This window comes from Carassius auratus, chromosome 31 (genome assembly GCF_003368295.1).
Source record: "Carassius auratus strain Wakin chromosome 31, ASM336829v1, whole genome shotgun sequence".
Lineage (NCBI taxonomy): Eukaryota > Metazoa > Chordata > Actinopteri > Cypriniformes > Cyprinidae > Carassius > Carassius auratus.
Window position 1 is genome coordinate 7,290,555 of NC_039273.1, and position 24,621 is coordinate 7,315,175.

Here is a 24,621-nt window from a genome sequence, read left to right on the forward strand (position 1 = left end):
TCCTTTTTCAGACACTCACCGGTCCAATAAACCCCAGTAATCCTGACCGCACAAATGGGATTTCACCAATTGGAGTGCCACTAGCGTTGACTGGGATAACCTGCCAGATTTGAAACCAATAACACAAAAAACATTGGGAGCACATCAAAACCCCAGCATTACTCCATAAAAATATGTTAATGGTGTGTTAATTCAGTAAAAAAAAGTTGCATCGTCATCTCTGAGTGGTGATTTCCATACCTCAAAGGTGTTTTTAGTGACTCCAGACAGGCCATAGTACATGTTCCCACCAGCACGAGAGTTCACGACGATTTCTCCAATCTCGTCCGTTTTACAGAGCATGGGCGGTCCATCCGGTTTCACAATGCACATCAATGCTAAAATACACATTAACACACATGCTAACTTCATATATGCATGACAAACATATTTTAAATGTTGATAGCATGGTATTATGAACTGGATTTACCACAATCCTACAGTAATACCATGGTTATGTTTTTGTGTGTGTAGACCTCCGAAACACACATATAAGATTCAGTGACAAGATTTCTTTATAATGTTTTTGAAAGATGTGTCTTATGCTCACCAAGGCATTTATTTGTTCAAAAATACAGTAAATATAATTTAAAATACCTTCACCCTTGCCGTTTTATTGCTCAATTATTTTCAATTATTACTGGTGGTCAAATATTAATAATGGTTCTTATTATCTTTTTGCTGCTTAATATTTCTGTGAAAAAATATTACAAATACAATGCATTCTTTGATGAAAAGAAAGTTAAAAATAATTATACATAAATATCTAAATAATAAATATCTCTCACTTTTGATCAATTTAATGTGTCCTTGCTAAATAAAGTTTTTCTTTATCTTACATAGACTAAACTTTTGAATGGTAGAGTATCACAGTTTCTACAAAAATATTCAGCAGCAAAAACTTCTTTCAACATTGATAAGTGTTGAGAAGTGTGATAAGTGTTGAGAAGTGTTGAGAAGTGTGAGAACCAAATATATAAAAATAGAAAATTGTAATAATATTTAGCAATATAGTTTTACTGTATTTTTATCAGCATTAGAGACTTCTTTCATAAACGTTTAAAAATTTTTAATCATTCCAAACTTCTGATCGGTAGTGTGAAGTAGCACACACACACACACACACCTCCGGGCATGACGTGTCCCACATCCTGGACGGTGAGAGCAGAGTTCTTGTCTTCAGTGTTGACCCTGATGACCCCGTGGCTCAGCCCAGTCATGGACAGGACGGCTCTTGCTGGAAGAGGAGCACCAGCGACCCCAGGCCTGGAGGAATATCTCATAATCAGGAAACAAATAACTAGTGCTTTTAAAAAGGGATCCCTACAGCTTGTCAAAAAATGATATACCTCCGTATGGCAACAGTCATGGCCTCAGGTGACGTAGCACATGGGCAAATGACCTCTGGCTTCAAACCATGAGCCTGGAATAGGTTCAAAAATGCATCACATGAAGAAACGGACCCTAAAAAGAAAGAGATGGAGATACAGAGAGATGAAAAGAGTCAAATCGTTGAATATGAATATTGTCTCCCATGGAGACTCTGCAGGAGGTCTGGTAGTGTAACTCACAAGGATTGGCTCCGTCAGCAACAATTAGCATGCGCAAGGAGGCCAGACTGGTTTCTCTCTGATCTCTGTGAGCCATCATCGCCCAATGCAGGTCACGACACTTTACCAAGGCAACCCGTGCTATAGAACCAGACATTTTTCATATCAAAACAAATGCGTGTAGATGACAAAATTACATTTGGTTGTGTGTCTGTTGTACCTTTGTGTATGTGTACTCGCTGTACCCAAGACTGTGGACAGGCTTTCATTACAGCATATGGCACACTGATAGTGTGGATTCGGTTCATAACACTCTGAAATACACACAGAGATTATTGGATGAATGCCTTGAAAACTGCCATTAAAATGACGTGCAAATTGATGTACTTCACTGTAAAATCTGGTGTGCTGCCTTTATGCTGATTTGATTAAAAAACATTGTCCATTTACATTATTGTTTTACACTAATGAGATTTATTAATTTTTATTTTATTTATTTTTTTATGTTATTTATATTTTTTCATCATAAATGAACACATATATATATATATATATATATATATACATATATATATATATATATATATATATGTATATATACATATGTATATATATATATATATATATATATATATATATATATATATATATATACACATATGTATGTATATATATATATATATATATATATATATATATATATATATATATACACACACACACACACACACACACACACACTGTATTTACCCAAACTTTAAAACAATTTTATGCCAATAATATGCAATTCATCCAATTATAATCTCACCAGTTTCAGTCAGATTTTTTTGCGTTTTAAGTGTTTCAAATTATGTCTGTTATTACGTCTGCAGTAGGCAGATCAACATACCTTTCTTCTGAAAAAATCAGTTGTAACAGCATTGATGGCACATTCTGTCACTCACCGTGAGAACTCCATGCCACAAACCCATGTCCTTCTTAAAATCCAAAACATTCACCATTGTTTCACCTGCATGATGACATATTTTGTTACATCTCCATATGAGCAGTGCATAAAGCTACATAGCTGTTTTTTTTTTTTTGGTTTAGTGTAGGCTGCAACAGAAAGATGTTGTTTCCATAGCAACAGCATCACTCACCCTCACAGTAGTTACAGGCCTGAGTGAGAGCCTGGCAATGTGTTAACATGGCAACTTTTGAAACCGCAACACCCATCACTGTGCCCTCTTTACTGGCCTTATACTGCGTTAGAGAAAGAGAGAGGAGGATATTTATATTCAACAAATATACACACATGGAAACGCATAACCATGCAGATAATTGTACCTCTATGTATGCCGTGTCTGTGTTGGCTGTTGGTATGTGAGGCTGCCAGTCTTTCGAAGGCTTTGTGAGGTATTTGGAATCCGTCACCACCCACTTTAACCTGGGCCAGCCTATCAAAAACCCAACAAATTTTAGACCCATCGTAAAACTGCCATCACTGACTGACTTTAAAAAAGGAAATGGATCAGTCATTTGTGCGTGTGAAGTCTCTGACCTTTAAACTGCAATATTTCTCCAGTGGGGGTCTTGGGTAAACCCTTCAAACAGATCTCACTGGTCAAAGCCAGACCCACACTGCAACTGCCTAACAAAAAACCAACCTGGCTGCTCCCAGCATCCTGTGAACACATGGAAATGATTTCAAACACATTACCAATATGAACTGTCAGCATTCCATTTGACTTTAAAAGCTATGTATAAAATATACTATTGATAACTGTGGCTACCTTTCGGGACAACGGAACCTCTATGGGCACAGGAATGACTTCAGCCAACAGACAGCCATAAAACGCAACCCAGAACATAGCAGGGTCACTGTTAGGATACACCAACGCCACCTGGATCAATAAAAAGACATTGAAAATAATTGCACACACAAAAAAAGTAGATGGCAGCATTCTTTTAAATAAATGTTGCTTCTAAAAATGCATCCTGCTCATAGCTCATAGTCTCTCCAGGATTTCACAATTCTGCGTTTGCAGAATTTAATAAAAAATACAGCCAATACCACAATATTTGCAGCAGCTTGCATTTTTCTCTTATTTCCACAATTTTCCCACAAAAAACAGAGAGAAACTTGAGAGGGGGATCGCAACATTAGCAATCACTAATAAAACCATTATAAACTGAAAAAGGGCATAAGCAATATTACACACCAGACAATATACTTGTTTATTTGTATAAACTTTAAAAGTATTTACAGGTAATTGTACTATTGTTGCTGCCACTTAATTAAATCATGATTATTGCTGGGTTTTTATTACAATATGTTTTTAAGAAAAATCACAGCAAATTCAGTCATTCTCAGCTGAAAGAATCAGAAAAATATCCCAAAAAATCCTGGAGGGACTGTACAGTAACTGTATAGCAATGTTAAGTAAAAGAGTGTGTTTACATCAGTGTTGTTATTGTTAACTAAATATTAAATAACTATATAAATAAAGCTGAAATAAAATAAAATATGAAAATTAGAAATGTATATTACATATTTGTTAATATTATGGCAACTAACAAAAAAAATTAGCTAAAGTACTAAAACTAAACTTACAAATAAAGATAAACAGAAATATTAAAATGAAAGAATTAAAATAATAAAAGCACATAAAATTTGTAAAACTAAAATCAAAACTGAAGATAGAAAAATTAAATTCAATAGATTTATAACTACAGTAGCATACTGTATAAATAATACTAAAATAGCGTTGGGTTACGTGCACAGCTTAAAATATTATGTAAACATCTGAATTATATTATTAAGTTATATTATTTTTTACCCGGTCTCCTGGTTTGAGGATCTGTTCATTTTTGGTTCCCAGCTTGTTGAGGAGAGTGTAGGCCAGCTTTACGCTACGACTCCACAGTTTCCCTGTCAATTACACACCAATCTTTCAGTTGCAAAGCCCATGCATCTTCAATCAAGAGTTTTGCAGGTGACCTTGCTCAGTCTTACCATACGTAAGTGTATAAAGTGGTTTTCCTGTGATATCCAGTGCTGTGAGGGCCGGGCTTTTGCCTTGTGTGGCACCCCATCGAGTTAATGCTGCCTGAAGAGCAGGAGGCCAGTTACTGACCACACCCAACGGCTCCCCCTTCACTGGGATTATCTGCCGGCCTTCTGGCTTCGGGGTGTTAGGATCTGCCTGGGGAACTGTGGAGGACGAAACACGCTGATCCAGATTATTGCACCTTTCTTTCAGAGATGTTTTCTGAACTCATTCATTTACCTTCTACGATCTCCTCTTGGTCATCCATGAAGAACTCGCTGAGCGGTGGGCGTTTGGGGCGTTTTAGCGTGTTTAGCAGCTGCTGAATCTTCGTGGACACACGACTGGACACAGGAACACCTACACCAGGAACGTGGGCAGGCAGGGTGGGATGAGACAGACGAACAAACACACACTCACGGACACTTTCAACTGACCTGGGCATTCGTAAATCATGACTAGATCATATGTATGAACGTATATATACGTATTACACTCTCCTACAGTGGTATTATCAGTTCTGGTCCAAAGATGTCAAGATACATGATGGCTTATAGATCAATAATCAATATACGTAAAATTATACATACACCAGCATTCCAAAGTTTGTGGTCGCTAAAATTTTATTTGCCCTTACTTTTATTCAGCAAAGTATAGGATGCTTCAAATCATTAAAATACATTTTAGTAGTAGTAGTTTATCAGTAGCTTAGATATCTTTTGCATTCTTCTATATAAAAAATACTAAAGGGCTTAGGAATATACAGTTATTATTATATTATATATATTATATTATAAATTATTTTATGGTTCATTTATGAGGATTTTTGGAAGAACTGAATTTGTTGAAGAGGATTTTTGGAAGAATTTTCCTATGCGCTAGCAAGCAAGCAAGCACAAGTTTGGGGGTTCGATTCCCCGGGAACACATGATATGTAAAAATTGATAGCCTGAATGCACTGTAAGTCGCTTTGGATAAAAGCGTCTGCTAAATGCATAGATTAAATTTTAATTTAATTTAAATATCATACTGGTTCACCTGTAAAGAAGCTTTGATGAGTTATGAAGGATCAGGACTGAGTAAAACCGCATGTGAACAGAAATGGAGGGATGAGTGATCTACGATTATTATATTATTTTCCTAAAGAAATGCAGGGTGTCACTTGGGTTCACATTCTCTATAAGTAACATTTATAGTATACAAACACAAGCACACAGTTTTAAAGCCAACCTACAGGACATGTATATGACCAATCATTACCTCTGCCAACTCTTCTCACTGACAGAGGAAAGCAACATGACACAAGTGGATAAAAGGTAGAAAAGAAAAAAGAAACGGGATGCGATTAATGAAGCAATCAAGCACAGCATTCATAAAGACTTATTGAAATGCCCCTACTGAGATGTTAACACAAAGTTCTGAGAGGCATGAAAAAGAAAGTTATGAAAAGGCACTTAAAGAATGGCATACAGTACATTTTGAGAGTATGTATGTCTATTGTAGCATATTACAAATAAATGTTTCTTTATATATCTCTCTCTTTTTTCCCCTGTACTGCACACACACACACACATACACACACACACACTCAGTACCGTCTGCTGTCTCCATCATGCTGGACCGACTCTGGCCTCGACTCATTCCTCGCACCACAGCGTTGGGTGGCAGATCCACACGAGAGCCTCTGGCCTGAGCTTGGGATGGCATATCAGGGGGCCCGACTCCTACCGGATCTGGCACAAAATAACATAATATTACTCATACACAGCCCAGGTCAAGTTTTAAAGATATCATATCCTAGCTCTGTGAATTATCAATTTAAGCGTCTTGTTAAATTATGTGCATTGAGTACTGCTTTCAGCATATGCTTCCTTGAATTGTTTCTTCCTTGCAAAGTTTGGGTCAGTAAGAGTTTTAATAAAAATAAATGAACACAGTCCTGTCACAGTACCTGGACAGTACACGGCCTTGAGAAGGGGGAGGTAATGTGAGGGTAGGGTTGGCCAACCCACTCACAACTGCTGCTTCTGTCTCTATTTTCTTAACAAGTATTGTGTTTATTTAGACGCAGAACGTCTTTACGATTACATCAAATGATAGATTTTTCAGACACAGACTCCAACTTCACCTCAGCGCCAGGTGCTAGTCAAATGAGGAAAATGTACAGGTGATGAGGGAGCATCAGTAGAATAACGGTCAGATGAGATGTTGTCAAGGCCATATGTCAGTAAAAACTCATTTTCCTTTCCTGTCAGCGGTTATAATGTGCTATTCAACTGTATGCACTAATGCAGCAGCACGCACTTTTCATTGAAACTATGAGCATGCAGTGTCGTAATTATGTCATCAGTTAAGTCATGAAGTTACCGAAAAAGGAAATTAAAACCGCCTTACATCTGTGCGTACATGTATTTATTATATGAGTCATATTTAAGAATGCGTCACAGAAATACGTCCTGGAGCAACCCAGCACTGTCTACCTCATCTAACACACACTTAACTCCTCACCAAAAGTGAGTAAGAAAAACTAAAGAGTTGTGAGAAAATATGATGTGTGTCATATTAGCATCATGTTCAGCAATCCTTGAGCTTTAAGAATTCAGTGATCCTGTAGCTTGACTTTGGCAGATCGTCCCCCTCCCGGAAAGCTCAAACACGCATCATAGATAGAAGGATGAGGCGATGAGGAGATGTTGAATTAATGGCAAAGAGCAGGCAGGCATGCAAGAAGAGAAATGCAGGAGGTTCGGGAGGAGGACGGACAACCAGGAGGACAACAAGCAAAATCCAGGGAGGTGCAGGTGGAGGAGATGACCAGGGAGGAGCCTTGAACAGGAGAGAGTAGGTGGAGACCCAGGGTACAGCCAGGAAAGCACTCCATGGCGGCTGGGCTAGAGGGAAGAGCCAAGATGAGCTGGAGCGACAGAGGAAGGAGGAGAAGCAGGACATAGCCGAAGGGGTGGAGGACCAGAGGGCAGCAGCTGGCCCGCAAATCTGCAGCGGCGAAGTCTGAGGGACTGAAGAACTGAGGGAGCCCGGCAAGGTCGAAAGGCCTATGGTTAATGCCAGAATCGATGGTGGGAGGAGTGCAAGAGCAGGAATCTGGACGGAGGGATGAGGTGGAGCGGAGCCATACGAGGCCGGAGTCAGAGCTACGGGCTCCTCAGGTCCAGGAGACAAAGACTCCCTGCAGACCCAAGATGGAGCCCCACCACTGAGAGGAAGTGACATAGAGGGACTGATGGGGGATGAAGATGACTAGTCAGCAGGAGTGGCTGAGGACTGGGGGAAATGAAGAAAAGCACAAAATCCAATCAAAAATAAAGTCTCTTAAAGCAATTTGGAGAGGAGCTGGGAGAGGGAGGCTGGGCAGGACCAGTGAATCAGACAGATGAACAGAACCAGGCAGCCTCAGGGGAAGCAAAGTCTCTAACTCTCCAAACTGAAAAACAGTGTCCAAGTCTTGTCATATTCCATGAAAATTCATATTCAGATGTATCAATTGGCTCAGGCTCCAGGGAGCGATGGCAAGCACAGTCGCTTCTTCTCACGATGGCTCTTCAGTCGCGGTGGGCTCAAGCAGATGCTCCGTACAGCTGGGTGGTGACTGGCTGGGCACTGGGTTGGATGTGGGGCTGGCGTCTTTATCCAAGAGGCCAACATTGATCACATCTGAAGGAGCACAACACTCACACCATGTAAGAGGCGAAGCTCCGTCGAGGACCCTCTCCAGAAAACTGAGCTCAACCGGATGGTTCAGTCCAGTGTGCAGGAATGTGCACAGACATCCAGGAAGGTGCTCCTTGAGAGAACAGTTCCCCTGCTCAAGGCAGAGCAGGTGGACAGTGGCAAAGTTTTCCATAATGGGAAAAATGTACAAAAGAACCACTGTATCAAACCAAAAATAAAACAAATAAATGCCACTTTGCTTTCACTTTTGTAGGTCCAGTCTTCCGTCACAGCAGTGCTGCTCACAAACGCACGAAGACGAAGATGAAGGTTTATTAAGTCAACACACAGGGTAGCATAAACGCAGACTCTGGCATTGACGAGACCAGACAAACTAGAACTGAACACACAGGAACTTAAATACAAAGACCAAACAAGGATAATTGACTACACACACTTGATCAAAATGACACAATTAACGGTGGAATGGTACAAAATGCAAAACAATGTCCAAACTGAATGACACTGTGACAGTGATACTCGCCTTCAGCCATAAAAAGATGCCACTAAACAATTATAAAAAAAAAAACACTATCTTTATGTTGTTTCTACATTAACATAATTTAATGTGAATGTGAAATTAATGCAATATAATTGTATTTTAAAAACTTTAATGTCAGGTGTTATTAATCACAATTAATCAAGATTTCAGAAACAAAATAGCAATTAATTGGTTAATTTTTTTAATCGATTGACAGCAATAATTGTAATATCACATTATTGTTTGTACTTTATTTTTGATTATATAAATGCAGCCTTGATGAGCATAAAAAACTTCTTTCAAAAAATAATTTTACCCAAACCTTTGAATGATAATATCTCTTTCTCCCACATTGTTTTAATAATGATAATACATTTTATTTGTAATGCACTTTTCTCACACCCAAAGTGCTTCAACAATGTGAAAAAAAACGATTAAAATACAAAATACAATGATACAACTGTAAATTAATTTAATTTCAAATCAATAGATAATGTACAGTCCTTCGCTCATTATCCCAAAATAACCCTCTTCAGGGTGCTACAATATTGATCACCCTGTCAGGTTTCATTTTACCTACTGTACATTATCTCTTACATAACTGCCTCTGGTTTTATTGTGTCTCATCATCATCGTACATCACTGTTATCATAATCTTTCATCAAAATGGAATTACTTTCTCTGCCTCTATGGGCTAAGGCTGTGTGTAGGTAGAGAAAAAATAAATTAACCAATAATATCAGTCTACCGATTATTCTGTTTCAGGTCTGATGCAAATAAACCGTTTTTGTAAGGGTGCAAATGCTGTTTCATGCTGTCTACACATTCACAGTTGGTTATTGGTCGATTTTAGACTGTCTAAAGCAACTTTCTGCATTTCACACACACTCAAGGTACAAGATTTGCAGGAAAAGCACACATTTATTAATCTTTCATCAGTTCCTATGGACAGACCAATCATTCATAGGCTTTAAACGCACAGGTGGGGCAGACACTTAAGGGTGGGGCATGTGGAGGAGCAGATAATAGTCATAACTCACAACAAAAATTTTACACACAGGGCAAGGTGAAAGACTTCTAACACTTAATTTTACCTCTTCCTATTCTTCTCACTGACAGTTACAAAAAAAAAAAAACATAGAAGAAGAAAATGTAAATGTAGAAATAATAAAGCGAAAACACGTGCAAAATTGGCTGGCTAATCAGATAAAATTCTAACTTAAAACCAAATGATAATGTGGAGTATTTGTGACTCACCGATGCGTGTCTGAGCGAAGGCCTCTGCCAGGGCGGAGGGCTGGGAGTAGGAGTGGGGCGGGTGGGCAGGTGCGGGTGGAGGTGGAGGTGGCACCTGCTGAGACTGAGGCTGAGGAGCCTGGGTGGGCCGAGACTCCCCATGGGAGAGAGTGGAGGAGGCAGAGGAGGAGGTGGAGGAGCCGTGCAGAGAGCTATTAATCCAGGTGTCTGGAGACTGCTGAGGCTCTGCACTTTCACTTGACACGGCCTCATCATCAGAGGAAGAGGAGGAGTCTAACAGAGAGAGAAAATAAATTAAAAGACAAGAAAGAGAATGATAGAAAATACTTAAGAATAGCAAAAGTGGTTATCACAATACCAAACTGTCAATACTAGAAAGATTTCTTATTTTTTGCCACAAATTTTAACACCAAGTTATGCTAAACATATATTTTAAATACATATATAAACAATAAATATATATTTATAATAAATACTGTATATTTATATATAATATAATAATACATATAATAATAATTGCTTTAATTTACTTTTTAATTCATTTTATTGTATTCCTTAATATTCATATGTATTATAAGTCTATATTAATATTAACAAATTAAATTAAAACGAATTACATGTTAAAATAAAAAGAACCTTAAATTAAGATGGTAACTTATGTAAATAATTTAATTTCAAAGTAGTAGATGACTAAATGTTCAAATTTGAAAAATACAACACACAAAATACAAACTGTAACAATTTAGTTAAAACTTAAATAACTGATCTAATATTCACTGCATGATTATTACCATATATAAAACACATAAGGATAAGAATTTGATGCTGTCATAGATTCACTGAGAAATATTGGTACTTTTGCCATTTTAACCCGAAAAAATGTATGATCTTGATTAGCTATACTAACTATTAACTATATACCGTATTTTTTTATAAGTCACACTTTTTTTCATAGTTTGGCTGGTCCTGCGACTTATAGTCAGGTGCGACTTATTTATCAAAATTAATTTGACATGAACCGAGAGAAATGAACCAAGAGAAATCATTACCGTCTACAGCCGCGAGAGGGCGCTCTTATACTCAGGTGTGACTTATAGTCCGAAAAATACGGTAATGATATACTTCCTTACTATATGTGGTATGGTTCTGTACATTTACGTGAGATATTATTCTCTAGTTCTCTAATATATTAGTGAAATGGTTTATTTGGTGCTTGCATATATTACCTGGTGGGGTGCAGTTGTCAATTGGTGACTGTACATATGCGGACCGACGTTTGGTTGGCATGGGCAGTGCCATCTTTTCCTCTTTATGCTTGGCCAGAGCTGCCTGAACTGCCTCAGTGTGGATATCTGAGACAAAAAATAAAAATAAACTTTTCAAGGTCCAAGTAATGAGATGTTAGCACATGCTTGGTTTTAACCAAAGTGACAGGAACAATCAGCCTTGAACATCCTGGGGTTAAATGCTTTACTCCAGAGTACAACACTATTGGAATCTCATTCACTTTCTTTCTGTACTTTGATATAAATCAGTCACTTCTGTATTATCAGTAAACTTTCTTAACCAATAGTCAACCATCAGAGTTTTGGTAATGCTTGCATAACAAGGCCCTGAACATAAATGATGCAGTGAAATCAACTGATTGAATCTGCAGGACTAATCAAACTGTTCTGACAATGGTCGGACAGTAAAATATATAATCACATCTGTGGCGAGCAACTGAAAAAGCAATCAACAATCAAACAAGCAAGCTGCCATCTTTAAATTGCCACAAAGCACCAGAAATCCAAAGTGACACATTTCATCTAGGCAACCATTTTGTCCAACTATCACGGCCATGGCAGATGACTAAACAGTTTCTTCAAGGATGTGGTCAGAGGAAAGGCAAAATGACCATCTTCATACTCTCTGTAAACCTCGCACCCCATAAATCTTAGGTAAAGACCAGTCCATTTATAGCTTGCAAACTGCAGTTCTAAGTTTTAAAGGTGAAGTGTGTTATTTTTTCTATCTTTAAATAGTTTTTAATGTGCAGAGATCACTATAAGTAACCCATATAAGTAAGTTTATAAGGAAGCAGGGAGCTTGATATCATTACTCCACTGTACATCATATTTACTGAACAAAATCGAATACTTGTTTCTTACTAATTTTGTAGTGCAGTTTCCAAAAATACTGATGCATTTTGTAGCTCTTTGCTTTCGACAGCCATTTTAAGGAAATCTTGTTTATGAACCTTTGCTTATGTAAAGTTCTTTGACATCAAATGAAGTATTTGAACATATTTTTCCACTTCTACTTTATAATGGCTGATAAAATTAATTGTCTTTTGTTTAGTGGTGCTAAAGGCAAAAACATCACCTCCGAAGAACTGAAATGCACTATGATGGCTATAATGGCTGATAAAATAAAAAAAATAAAAAAAAAGCCAGAAAACCATTTGTATGTTGTCAGGCAGTTCTAACCTGATCTGTAGCGTTCATCTCTAGTCCCACCGCTCCGGTGTGGACGCCGTGTGCGCCGGTGGCGAGAAGAGGAGGAAGATGAATTTGAAGGGCCAGGTTCAGGTGCGGAGGCGGAGCTTGGACCAGGAGACTCTGCATCATAGGCCGGAGGCGGAGCCAAATCTATAAAGACAATAATAGTGAACTTCATGGAATCTAGCAGACGCAGTCAATGATAACAGAAAATGGAAGATATGAATGTGAAGTAGATGTGAAAAGCTGTTTCAACTCCAATCCCTCCACCATATAAAAATACAAAAATCCCAATAAATCCTACATATCTAGCATCAGTGATTGTCAATAAAAAAATAGCAATTCAAGCTGCAGTCCAATGCATGAACAGTAGAGGGCAGTTACAGAGGGAATCTAGATGGAACCCTTCAACCTCAAGAGGAACAGCCTGAGAAGATGTTTCATAACCACATTATCACATGAGTCAGTGGACCACTGAGAAAAACAAAGAGAGATAATATGGCAGAAAAGGAGATGGAGGGAAGACGGTGCATAAGCAGGGAGATTTCTGTATTCTTACTTTGTGTTTGTGTCAAGTAGGGTGCTAAAACTTTGGCCCTCTTCTTCTCGTATCCTTTTTGTGTGATGTCACCTAAAAAGAGAGATAGCATGATTAACTGTTAAAAACATAAACAGCATGAATTCAACATTTCATTTTTGGTCGAATATCTTTCAAAACAGTCAGATTGTGGCTTGCAAAACACAAGATTTTAATTAAGATTTAAATTTTGCATTGTTGAGCAGAAATGATGCCTTTAAAATAAAGTTATAAATGATTGTGAACATATTAAAATAACTGTGATTATCTTATGATTTTTGTGCATATATACACTAATGTTCAAATAATACTACTCAACACGGATGCATTGAGTTGATCAAAAGTAACAGCAAAGGCATTTCCAATGTTACCAAATATTTATATTCCAACTTTTAACCTTTCATTCATCAAAGAATCCCAAAATAAATTAGTTTATTTTTTACTGTATTTTTAATCAGCATTTTTAAAATCTTACTGACCCTGAACTTTTGAACAGTAAGGTATATTCTTTATTGTTGTAGCAGATTATTATGAATGATAATGCTAAATAATATCTGGTAAAATATGATTTCAAAGGAACACTTTTTAGCTGTTGATGGAGGAGGTTTGGAAACACTGGTTTAGAAACATCCAAAACCATAAAGATCTTCAAAATCTTACATTCTAACAGCCAAGATGATTTGTGTGAGTTAGTGCTGCATACATGTGTGCGTTTGTAAGTGTGAAAGAGCAGAATGTGTAATCTAGGGGGATTATGAAGGATGGAGAGAGCTTTGGTTATGATACGTGAGCAGCTCAAACTCATTTCAACACATCCCCTGAAAGGGAAAGATTTCAAAAGAGATAACAGAGAATTATTTATTATAATCCCATAGAAATCAGCTGGCCCTTATGTTTAAGTGTTGACAGTAAACAGCACAGATTCATGAGACAGGCTACTAAACATAAACAAATCATTCTTTCTAAGCATTTTCAACATTAAAAAAGGGGAAAATAGCCAAAGAAGAGTCAACTTCCATAATTAATGCATGAAGACCGAACCCAGCAGCACCATGGGATATTTTTAGCTTCACCAGACTGTTCTATCACATGTAGCTATGAAGGGGGTTATGTATATCTGTATATTCTGTATATGATTCTTTTAGTGTTGTTCAGAAGGAATGGTTTTGAACAGTAAATGACACAGCCAACTTTCAATACAAGTAAATGTGCTCTTGTAAGTCTGCCACAAGCTAGAAGGTTTTATTGGTGGCCTATGGTGGTCCAGTCCACACAAAGTGAGGCTCAGATGGACTGTGGTTGGTTGTCGGGAGATCATGATAACTTGAAGTGAGTGACAACAGACTAAGGCAGAAATCTACATTTAGCCTTGACCAGTCAATCACTCGCTCATACCCATGACCTAAATTTATACATCAACACACACTGTCAGTCTATGCATTTATGCTACAAATTTGAAATCTAATTAACTGTGTGCTTTCAATGTACTGTAATATAGTAGCATTTGAATATAGGCAAATGCCATACAACCTACAATCTAACGTATGAACATTCAAGGGATAGTTCATCCAAAAATTACTATTACTCCATGATTTACTCACTCACAAGCCATCCTAAAATCTGGACCACCATTCACTGCCATTATAAAGCTTGGAAGAGCCAGGACATTGTTTAATATAACTCCGATCGTATTCATCTGAAAGACAGTCATATACACCTAGGACAGAGGCAACCCAAAATGTTGAAAGAAATGTTGAAAGAAACATATTGACCAAAAAAAATAAAATAATAATCTGTCTGGAGCCACAAAAAATTAAAAACCCTATATAAGCCTTATATTGAAGGTAATGTAAGCGTCTATATTATCCCCTTAGTATTAAAATGATAAGTAGGCTACAAATACATAGTAAGCATTCATGATTAAATGTTTATTTTCCCTGCAGTACATCCTGGAGAAAATGGCGCACCACGTGACTACTCTGCTGTACAATGGTGCTTTAAGTTTAACTTCCATTATAATTTTAATGTATTATGCTTCATTGCATTGATGAAATTAAAGAAATGCAATAAAGAACTCTGATTTTTGATGTCATTTTTACTTTAGGATTCGAAAATACAACAAAATGTGCAACGTGCATCATTCGTCGATTATTTCTTCTTGCAGCCCATCAGAGTTAACATAGCTTCATAACAGCACTGCCTGTTCAATATCGATCACATCACATGACTCATCACAGGCAACTGAGTATGCTGGAGCTGAATTAATGTCCTTGATTTGCTGATTGTTGATGTTGCCTGATATTTTAATGGCCCTTTCCTTCACTGTCTTTGCGGAGAGAGGCATGTCTTTAATTTTCTGTATTATCTCAGTTTTGTTTTTGAAGTCTGAAAATAGGTGCTCTGAAATTTTTATGAATTAATCCTTCATGTAGTCACCATCTGTAAACGGTTTCCCATGCTATATTATCTCCCGGGTTGCAACAAAACTAGCAGCAGCAGTAGTGGAGTTTGGAGATGCAATCCACTTCTTAAATTTATCTTTGCACTCCTCTAATTTTTCCAGAAGTAATGCAATTCCACTTTTTCTCTCACTCCCAACTGGGTACTTGGCTGCAAATGTAGCATGCTTTCCCTGGAAATGTCTTTCCACGTTACTCTTTTTGTTATTTGACAACTTCTCATTACAAAGCAAACATGCAGGCAATCCTTCCGCATTGGCAATGAAAGCAAATGATTCGGTCCAAGAACTGTTGAATCCTCTGTTCTCCTCAGCTATCTTTCTCTTTTTCCCCCTTGGGATCCATGGCCCATGACACACCCTCCGGTTTGTTTGTTTGTTTTTCAGCATCATGCAGATCTGACAGAAACGTGTGTCACAGTTTATGACAGAAATCTTCATTGACAGAAATATTGAAATTAAATATTTATTATACACATTTTTAAAACATTGAAAAACGTTAAGAATGTTTATTAATTTATATTGTACAGAAATTATATTATATATATATTTTTTTTTTTAAAGCTCCAGGGAGCCACTAGGGCGGCGCTTAAGAGCCGCATGCGGCCTAGGATGACTTGAGGGTGAGTAAACCATAGGCTAATTTTCCTTTTTGGGTGAACTATCCCTTTAATTTGTAATCCAAACATTATGCCTGAACTCTAACCTTAATTCCAAAGATAACTCAAAAACCCTTCTTTTTTATTTACATTCTTAAACTCTAATTCAAATATACTGATTACTGAACTGTCCTAAAAAGGTAAATTATTCCAGGACTTAAAGCCAATGTATACTGGCCCAAAAAAAATCGTATTTTTTAACTACTATCAATGCAATAAATCCAAAATAATCTCTGTAATCCAACATTAAAAAAAAATAATCCAAATACTTTTTTAATTGTGGATCCTTAGTCTGAATTGAGATAATATTTTTGAAGGGGGGTTGAAAATCTTGTATTTGCAAGGCATTGTGGGCAAAAGCAACCTTTATCAGCATTACACTTTTTTTCCTGTCTCTGGCATTTTCCATGATTTAGTTTGTGCATACTTAAACGTCTACTGGCATGCATGCATACACACTGACAAACACATGGGGATTTTCTTCGCCCTGAGAGCAAGGAGTTAAGGGAGGATGTCACCGCTTTAAGAGAGAAAGCCACATGAGTGTTACTGTTTGACTGTATTAGCAAAATAGAAATGATTAGAGACAACCTACAAGTGAAAAGTGTTTTTGCCATTTGTGTATAAATTTACATTTTACATTCATTTTAATATTAACTGAGGGACTAAATATGATCATTAATAATTCAGTTTCGTTTTAAAACATTAATAAAACAATATATTTCAATAAATAAAAAGAAATTTTAAATTATTGAGGGAAAAATGGCTTTAGCAAATAAATAAAACACACTACCATTCAAATATTTGGGGTCAGTAAGATTTTAGTTTTTTGAAAGAAGTCTCTTATGCTCATAAAGTCTGCATTTCTTTGCTTAAAAACAGTAAATGAGACTGAAACATTTAATCCCTTAGTGACTTCCTATACGACAGGCATGCATACCAGCTGCTCGGACTGTGGGAAAGTTGGATCGGGAGCAGGAATATGTACGTGTCTCATTGTCTAGAGTGTGCGTATGAGGGAAAGAGAGGGAGAGAGATGGAAAAACATCTTTTTTCATCTTTAATTATTGACAGTAAGAGAGAACTTGTCTTGCTCTTTTGAAAAGTATTAGCTTTCCCTGACTACACTGTTTTCAGATACTCATATCCAACCTCCCTCTGGTGTGCTGCATCGCTCGCTGGCCCTGAAAACTATGACACAACAGAACGCTCACAATGACATTCACTCAAGACACAATACTGCAATCTCTCCCCTGTTACCCTACACACACACACACACACACACACACAGCCTTGGTTTCCTACCACCAGATGGTGACTCACCATTCAGCAAATGCCAACACTGTATCACACTGTACTGAAGTTGAATTTCATTGCCCCCCTGTTCTTTTGTCCACATCCAACATTCTATCTTTCCTTACACACACACACACACACACACATTTAATTTCCCTCTGGATGATGTCATGTTCTCCAGTGCTAAATATTCTACCCTATGACATGGCTTCCTGTTCTGCTGAGAATATAAAAACAGACTGTGAGAGACAGATAGAAACACAGAGATGGACAGAGAAAAAGACACAACAGGGAGTTCAGTTCATTCTTATCTGTTCTTGACTCCCATATAATACAACCAGATCCACAAACCAGCTTTGAAACCCCGCTCACAGAAACAGTAAAGTCAGGGTTATCAGGGTGTGTGCATGCAGGACAGCTGACTCAAATTACCACTTCACACACCTGGGAACATGCCTTGTCAGGTGTAACCTTCCCTAATACGCTTTATAACACAGAATATGGGAATGATCTGACCTGTGTTTACAGTGTGCTTTACCGTGTGCACGTTAACATGCTGTCAAACACTAACATGAAGAGGTGTCCAGATCAGCCAAAATAAAATACAAAAGTTTAAAGCCCTACTAAAGCTTTTAGGACCCTTATGATTTTATTATTATTATTATTATTGTCATTATTATTATTATTATTATTATTAGGGACATTTTTACTTCATTTCTGAATTCTCATTATTTTAATTTATACAAGTATTTTTTATTAAAAAAAGTTTAAATTATTACATTTGCTGTACTGTGTTTAACAGTTAAAAAAAAGTGATTATAAAAATTATTTCATCATTGAGAATAAATGACCACACAGAACTCCCTAGCAACCACCTAACAAGAAAATAAACACTACTCAACACTTTTGCAACCACATAGCAACACTCAGGCAAACCCCCAGCATTGTGGCAGCAGGATTTGTGCAGGAAGGCACCCTTCACATTGCCCTCAGCTATTATTACGTTATTATTATTACGTTGTGACACAAAAATTACACACTTCACCTTTCAGCAGCCCTCTAATAAAGGTCATACTGTGTTGTGTGTGATACAGTTCAAAGATCTATGTCATACTGTTTTAGCTGTTCTTGCAGCATATGGCCTTCTTACTGATTCTAGCTTTATTCCTTATGAATGAGACCAGCTTAAGGCTAACTCTACTGTTACCATAGCAACTATGACTCTAATACAACCCACCCAAATACATACACACACACACCAAAACAACAAAAAAACCTACTCGGATGAGAAATGATCTGTGCATGTTTGGAGAGATCATTTTAGCCGGTTTTATATCCTTCCATCTCCTCGGTGGGACTCGAGACCGGTGGGTCAAGCAATTTTCGCTCATTTCCAATCACTCCACCGGCCTCGCTCTGTTCCCGCCTCTCTCGGCCCCGCCCCACTTGTCCCATACCCCCATCGCCCCTCGCAGGCCGGGGGGTACCCTCGAGACTGCGCTCTACTCCCAGTCAACCCTATATTATTGAAAATAGAGCTTTTTTTTTGTTTGTTTCATTTGGCAGAAATTTTGCTAATGTAACCGCACCTTCACACTTTTCAGAAAAATACAAGGTGGGCAAAATCTACATAGAAAAATACTACAGTAATTTCATGGTATTTACATAGTACTCTAAGGTACTTAAAAAATACCATGGTATATGTCCAAAAACACAGTACTTTTTGCTAACAAGATCTTCTGACTCCAAGAGTCCTTTCTTGATGAGTGCTACCCGAGTGGAAAGTAGAAAGTCCACCTGGCAGCTGGAGAAACTCGATGACTGAATTTGTGTCTATAGTGTGTGTCTACCAGAAGTAAAGCGTGCATCTCTTCCTTTTCAAACCTGATGTCCATCACAGACCGGTGAATAATTCAGTTAGCGAGGAACCAATATATCGCAAGCATTGCGAAAGATATTAACTATTAACATGTCCTGTGTGGCATGCACTTAAGAGCAAGCTAGCTACATGAACCAGTAAAAAAAATTTTTTTAAAGGAGACAACAAGCAATAACATGTGGGAAAGAGGTGAAAACAGAGAAGATAGTGGGAGAGACAACAAAACATGTTGGAAAGCTTGCTGTGAATCATGGTTAAATGAGTGTATTTGCTTCCCAATGCTCTGTGACCTAGTTTAAAGTAATCTCTCTATCTCTCTTTGTTTTTTCCCTAGGTCTCTCTCTCCCACTCTATATATTTTTTCTCTTTTTCTTTACAATTCAGAAAGCCTGCCTGTCCTCCTACAGTCACAGTGGGTGTTTAGCTACTGAGGTTATCTTAACAGATGCACACAATCCGACATTATACAGCTGGTCCGAGCCTCTTCATTTTAAGTATATGCTGACCAGCTATTGAAGAGGATTCCTTCCACACACACACAACTCATTTGATCAGCTTAAGTGTATAAAAGCGTCTGAGTATGTGCTGGGAATTCAAGCAGAGATCACGACTGCTCAGCCCTGATGCTTTCAATGGTGCTCATTGTGTGTGAATGTGTCACAACCTCCTATCTCCACCCCTCTTCCTCTGTCATGAAGACATACACACACACACAGAAACAAACTATTTCATTCACAACACATGTACATTACAAATAATGAATACATGCTGATGGTGGAGTCTCTGCAGGCCGTCATCTTAAAACCATCTCCTGTCTTGTTACTGTAAATAAATACATAAATACATACAAGTATTTGCTTTATTGCAATTTTAACATTAAAAATATACACTTAATAAATATAGTACGCTATGACTTAATTTGAATAATTTACAGGGTTCAACAATTAGGAAGTATTTTCTGTTGGTCAAGGAAGAATATAGCAATTTTAGCTACATATTTTTAAATGCATGTTTGAATTTGACAGTATTTTGCCTCATTCATTTTTCTTTCTATTATAAAAACCTCAGATGTTTTTATCTTCTAAGACGGACAATATAGACATAGTGTCTTCAAATACATACATCTGTTTCCACATCTCACTGAAAGAAGACGTTATAGTGAACTTTCTTCTCACCCATCCACTTCCTTTACTCACTCTCTCCCTCTCTCCCCTCATTTCCATCTAAACAGGACACTACAGAGATCACCGAAACCAGTATTTTTAATCGAGTTTATAGCAATGCAGCTGTTTGATGTCGTTTGAAAGGTCTCTGTGTGTCTGGTAAAAAGGTCTCATTCTCTTAACAATAGGACAGACAGCAATAAAAAGGTAATAGAGATCCTAAGAGTTTAGAGATTTTGATATTTTGTCAATTATTTCCCAGTGCCTTTCATGCAAATTACCTTCTGTCCCAAAAGGTGCTAATTCGTCTTGATCAAAAAGAATTTAAATTGTTGCTTCCTTTCACCATTTTGAAGGATGTGTGTCTTGGTCTGAGGTTACTTAAGGAAATGTGGCTGGAGGATCGGGGCGATTCTGTAGCCAGAAAGCCCATAGTGTGGCTCCACCTTTTACTCTTAGAGTCATCTTTGAGAATTTGATGTCTTGTATTGATTTGATATCTTTCAATTGGCTATGTAATTGGCATAATACATCTTTACCTGACTGATAATAAATTGTTGCATTTGATTTTATTTGGTTTTACTTGTAATTATTGACTCTCCTTGTTACCGCATTTCCCGCTTCAGGTTAATAACAGACTAAAATTCAGTTGAGATGGAGCATAGGGCACACCAACTGTATCTTTAGAGATGCGGCTAACACTTGGCATTAGTTCAAGTGTACTTAGATTGTAAGGACTTACAGGGAATTTCCATTTAGGTCAACTGGATGTTGTTTGACCAACCTAAATAGGGTGAGCCTAACCTCTGTTTATTGTAATATTACTCTAGTTAAGTGTACATGGGGAAACCATGACCATACCAAAACTACTGTCAGGGAAAGTAATGTTGGTCGGCTTATACCTATAGTAGTGGTCGTGACCTCTGACTAGAAATTATGTTGTTTTATTCAATGTGTTCAAATCTATGGGGGCTAAATAAAAGTACATTAATAATGAGCAAGCAAAGGATGGCCATTCTAAAGTATTAGTCAATGACCTCTGTCTAATAACCAAGACTGACGAGAATGTGACAGAAAGATATGCTAACGGACGGCCGAAGTGACATCTTGCAGCCCTCCCATACAAGCCACATTTGTGGAGAATTTGTAATATTGTTGTCACGTGTACACGATGACCACTCTTTCATAAATTCCTAAAACTTTATTTTCTGATAAGTTGACGTTATATCTTTCACTTGGATGTTATAATTAGTAATCAATTTTAAGTTTACAGGGTTGAACAATATGGATTTTTTTGCTGCTGACAAAAGAAAAATTTTAAAATTTTTAGCAACGCATTTATAAATGTATGAATATTATATGTACAGACATTTTGTGTATTATACATGTACGAATATTTTAAGAACTATTAAGCATTATAACCTAATTAAATTATATATTTCTGTACAAAAAATACATTTATAGAAATATTTACACCCCCCCCCCAAAAAAAAATAAATAAAATAAAATAAAATAAAATTCAGAAACTTGTTGTCTTTGAAATCTATCAATTTACAGAAGTAAAATGAGAAGTAAATGCACAGCCCCAGAGAGGGAAAATTATACTGTGTAAGGAACAATTATACTGTATAAATCAATCATACCATCCTTAGCCACATGTGTGGTACAACATCCAAAAAAAAACATGCCATTAGCATGGAAACCTATCCAATACAATCATATTTTACAGTAATATTTTTAAAGTGACAATTGTTACTATTCATACAAACGTGTTAATATTGCCATAACACATTATTCTGCTATTAAAATAAAAAAGGGCCTATGCTATCTAGGCTGGCCCAATAAACTATACTGTTAAAACTATGGCCAAAACTATTATGTCTGAACCCAAGCAAAAATCATCAAAGCAGGGTCTTTGAGCAATGAGCTGAAGCAGCTATACTCCCACTGAAAAAAAATAAAATCTGAAATAAAGAGACTTTCATTGTGACATTTCTTTGTGCTGTCACCTATACAGTCATTAGTACAAAGGCAAGACGATAAGGGTGTGATTTTAAACATATGCTCATACACATGCCAATACTTTAACGTAAACCTCGCTACTTACTGAATACGTCAGTTTTGACTGCATTTGAAAGGCTGCAGTAGACATCGCCTGTCTAAGAGCCAAAAAGTGAGGACTGTAGGTGGGGACTGTGAATTGTGCCTGTGAATTGTGCCAGGACTGCATTGTGGGCTTTGAAAAACAGATATGCAGTCTTAGCTAATACATAGCTATATGACAATACAAAATGGTTCAATAAGCCAAACCTTTGGGAAATTAAAAACATAAAGACAGGAAGAGATAGCACTATGTGTGTTTGAAAAACTGCATTAGTAAAGACACAAGACAATAATGTACGCAACTGTCATAAAATAGAAAAACATCCTGGCATTAGAAAGTGAAGCTAAAAGCAAACTAGCCCAACGTTTGTAATCTGCCTCCAGGTGCTGTCTTGATTTGCTGTGTGGGAGACATACTGAGAATGAGTCCAGGCTTTACTGATGGCAGATCAGCTGTTATTCCTACCAATCCTCTGGTGCAGAGATAAATGAGAATCTCTTTTTATTTTTCGGTAATGCTATTTAAGATATTGGTTTGCTCTCCTAAATCTTTCATACACTACTGCTGAAAGGCTTATATAACACATAAGGTTGACTAAACACACACATAATCAAACAGAGCCCCTTCTGCAATGAATCACAATGACAATAATGGCACATTAAATGTGAAAAACCAAAGACACATAACGGTGTTATACTTCTCCAGTGTATTTCTGATTAACTGAGGCTTAGACTCACTGTTCATACTCTGAAGACCATTTAAAATGCTGAATAAAGAGTAATATTTAGCTTAAACCACAGAAGTTTCACATGCGACACCAGTCCACTCCATGCCAAGTTTCTTTGTCTGAGTGGACCATTTACATGTCTTATGGCAAGCCGTTTAATTTATTCCATAGAACCAACGTCTATTATTGTTTTACTAATACTTACTTTAATGCATATATGTTTTTCAATAATGACTAGCATTTTCAAATTCAAATTTGCAGCTAACTACTCTTTAGATACTAGTAATTACTGGACAGTAATTTCGCACATTTTAGTACTTGCAAAAGCTTGCCATTGATTTCTATTGGTCTGTGGTTGGAATATTGGCAGTCCTAATCTGTTTAATGGTCTGTATTTATATAATAAAGATTTAATGTTTATAAATAATTATTTATATCTTAATAAACTTTTGAACAATTTAATAAAAATAATAAGAACTAATACCTTATAGTCCTAGTGAAAATGCACATAGGCTACTGATAGTATGCAATTGAAAACATACTATCAATTATCTGAATGACAGACTTTTGTAGAACTCAACTGAATGATCAACAAAGGAATTAGTAATATCCAATGCACAAGTACTACAGAAAAATATACAAAATATTAGTCACTATTGGATTACTTGATAGTAATAATATATAAATAATAATATATAAGGAAATGTTAATGCCATACATGACCTCTCATTGAATCTTATAGGTGTTGATTGTTTATGGAGGAAAAAATTGTTTACGTGTATTATTAACATGGTTAATGTGTCAAGCAGCACTCTCATTAATAAAGCATCGAGTCTTAAAGGGGTCATCGGATGCTACTTGCACTTTTAGTTGTTCGAACTTAATTGTGTGTTGGCAGTGTGTGTACACAACCACCCTATAATGATAAAAATCCACCCAGTGTTTTTTTTTTATGTCATTAAATAATTTCCACTTTCTCAAATCGAGCCGATCTCAGATGCGGGTCTGTGTGATGTCACACAGACAGGCCCCTCCCACGAAAGTTTGATTGACAGAAGCGTTTCAGCACAAACTGGACTGGCGTCTTACCTAAGACCCGCCCTGAGTGAGCTGTGAACAGTCCGGTATTGTTTCACCGCCGGAGCAGATGTAGACAAGAATGTCTCCTAAGCGATCGAGGTGTTCTATTGTTG

At 37.1% G+C, this 24,621-nt stretch overlaps 1 protein-coding gene across 5 annotated transcripts in view; it reads right to left on the reverse strand.

Annotated features, from left to right (window-relative positions):
• LOC113050364 (disco-interacting protein 2 homolog B-A-like) overlaps positions 1–24,621 on the reverse strand; it is a 36,152-nt gene that overhangs the window by 9,922 nt on the left and 1,609 nt on the right. For 3 of the 5 annotated variants that reach the window (XM_026213264.1, XM_026213262.1, XM_026213265.1), the window contains exons 2-20: positions 13,125–13,196; positions 12,554–12,715; positions 11,312–11,437; positions 10,086–10,358; positions 6,214–6,351; positions 4,859–4,978; positions 4,585–4,782; positions 4,409–4,500; positions 3,362–3,472; positions 3,130–3,253; positions 2,916–3,025; positions 2,729–2,831; positions 2,534–2,598; positions 1,810–1,903; positions 1,611–1,730; positions 1,389–1,503; positions 1,166–1,305; positions 241–377; positions 20–100 (exon numbers count right to left, since the gene is read on the reverse strand). In XM_026213264.1, coding sequence (XP_026069049.1) covers positions 20–100; positions 241–377; positions 1,166–1,305; positions 1,389–1,503; positions 1,611–1,730; positions 1,810–1,903; positions 2,534–2,598; positions 2,729–2,831; positions 2,916–3,025; positions 3,130–3,253; positions 3,362–3,472; positions 4,409–4,500; positions 4,585–4,782; positions 4,859–4,978; positions 6,214–6,351; positions 10,086–10,358; positions 11,312–11,437; positions 12,554–12,715; positions 13,125–13,196 — 2,381 coding nt within the window. Of the gene's footprint in view, positions 1–19; positions 101–240; positions 378–1,165; positions 1,306–1,388; positions 1,504–1,610; positions 1,731–1,809; positions 1,904–2,533; positions 2,599–2,728; positions 2,832–2,915; positions 3,026–3,129; positions 3,254–3,361; positions 3,473–4,408; positions 4,501–4,584; positions 4,783–4,858; positions 4,979–5,878; positions 5,897–6,213; positions 6,352–10,085; positions 10,359–11,311; positions 11,438–12,553; positions 12,716–13,124; positions 13,197–24,621 lie in introns of all 5 variants that reach the window. The other 2 variants (XM_026213263.1, XM_026213261.1) reach the window with 1 other exon arrangement.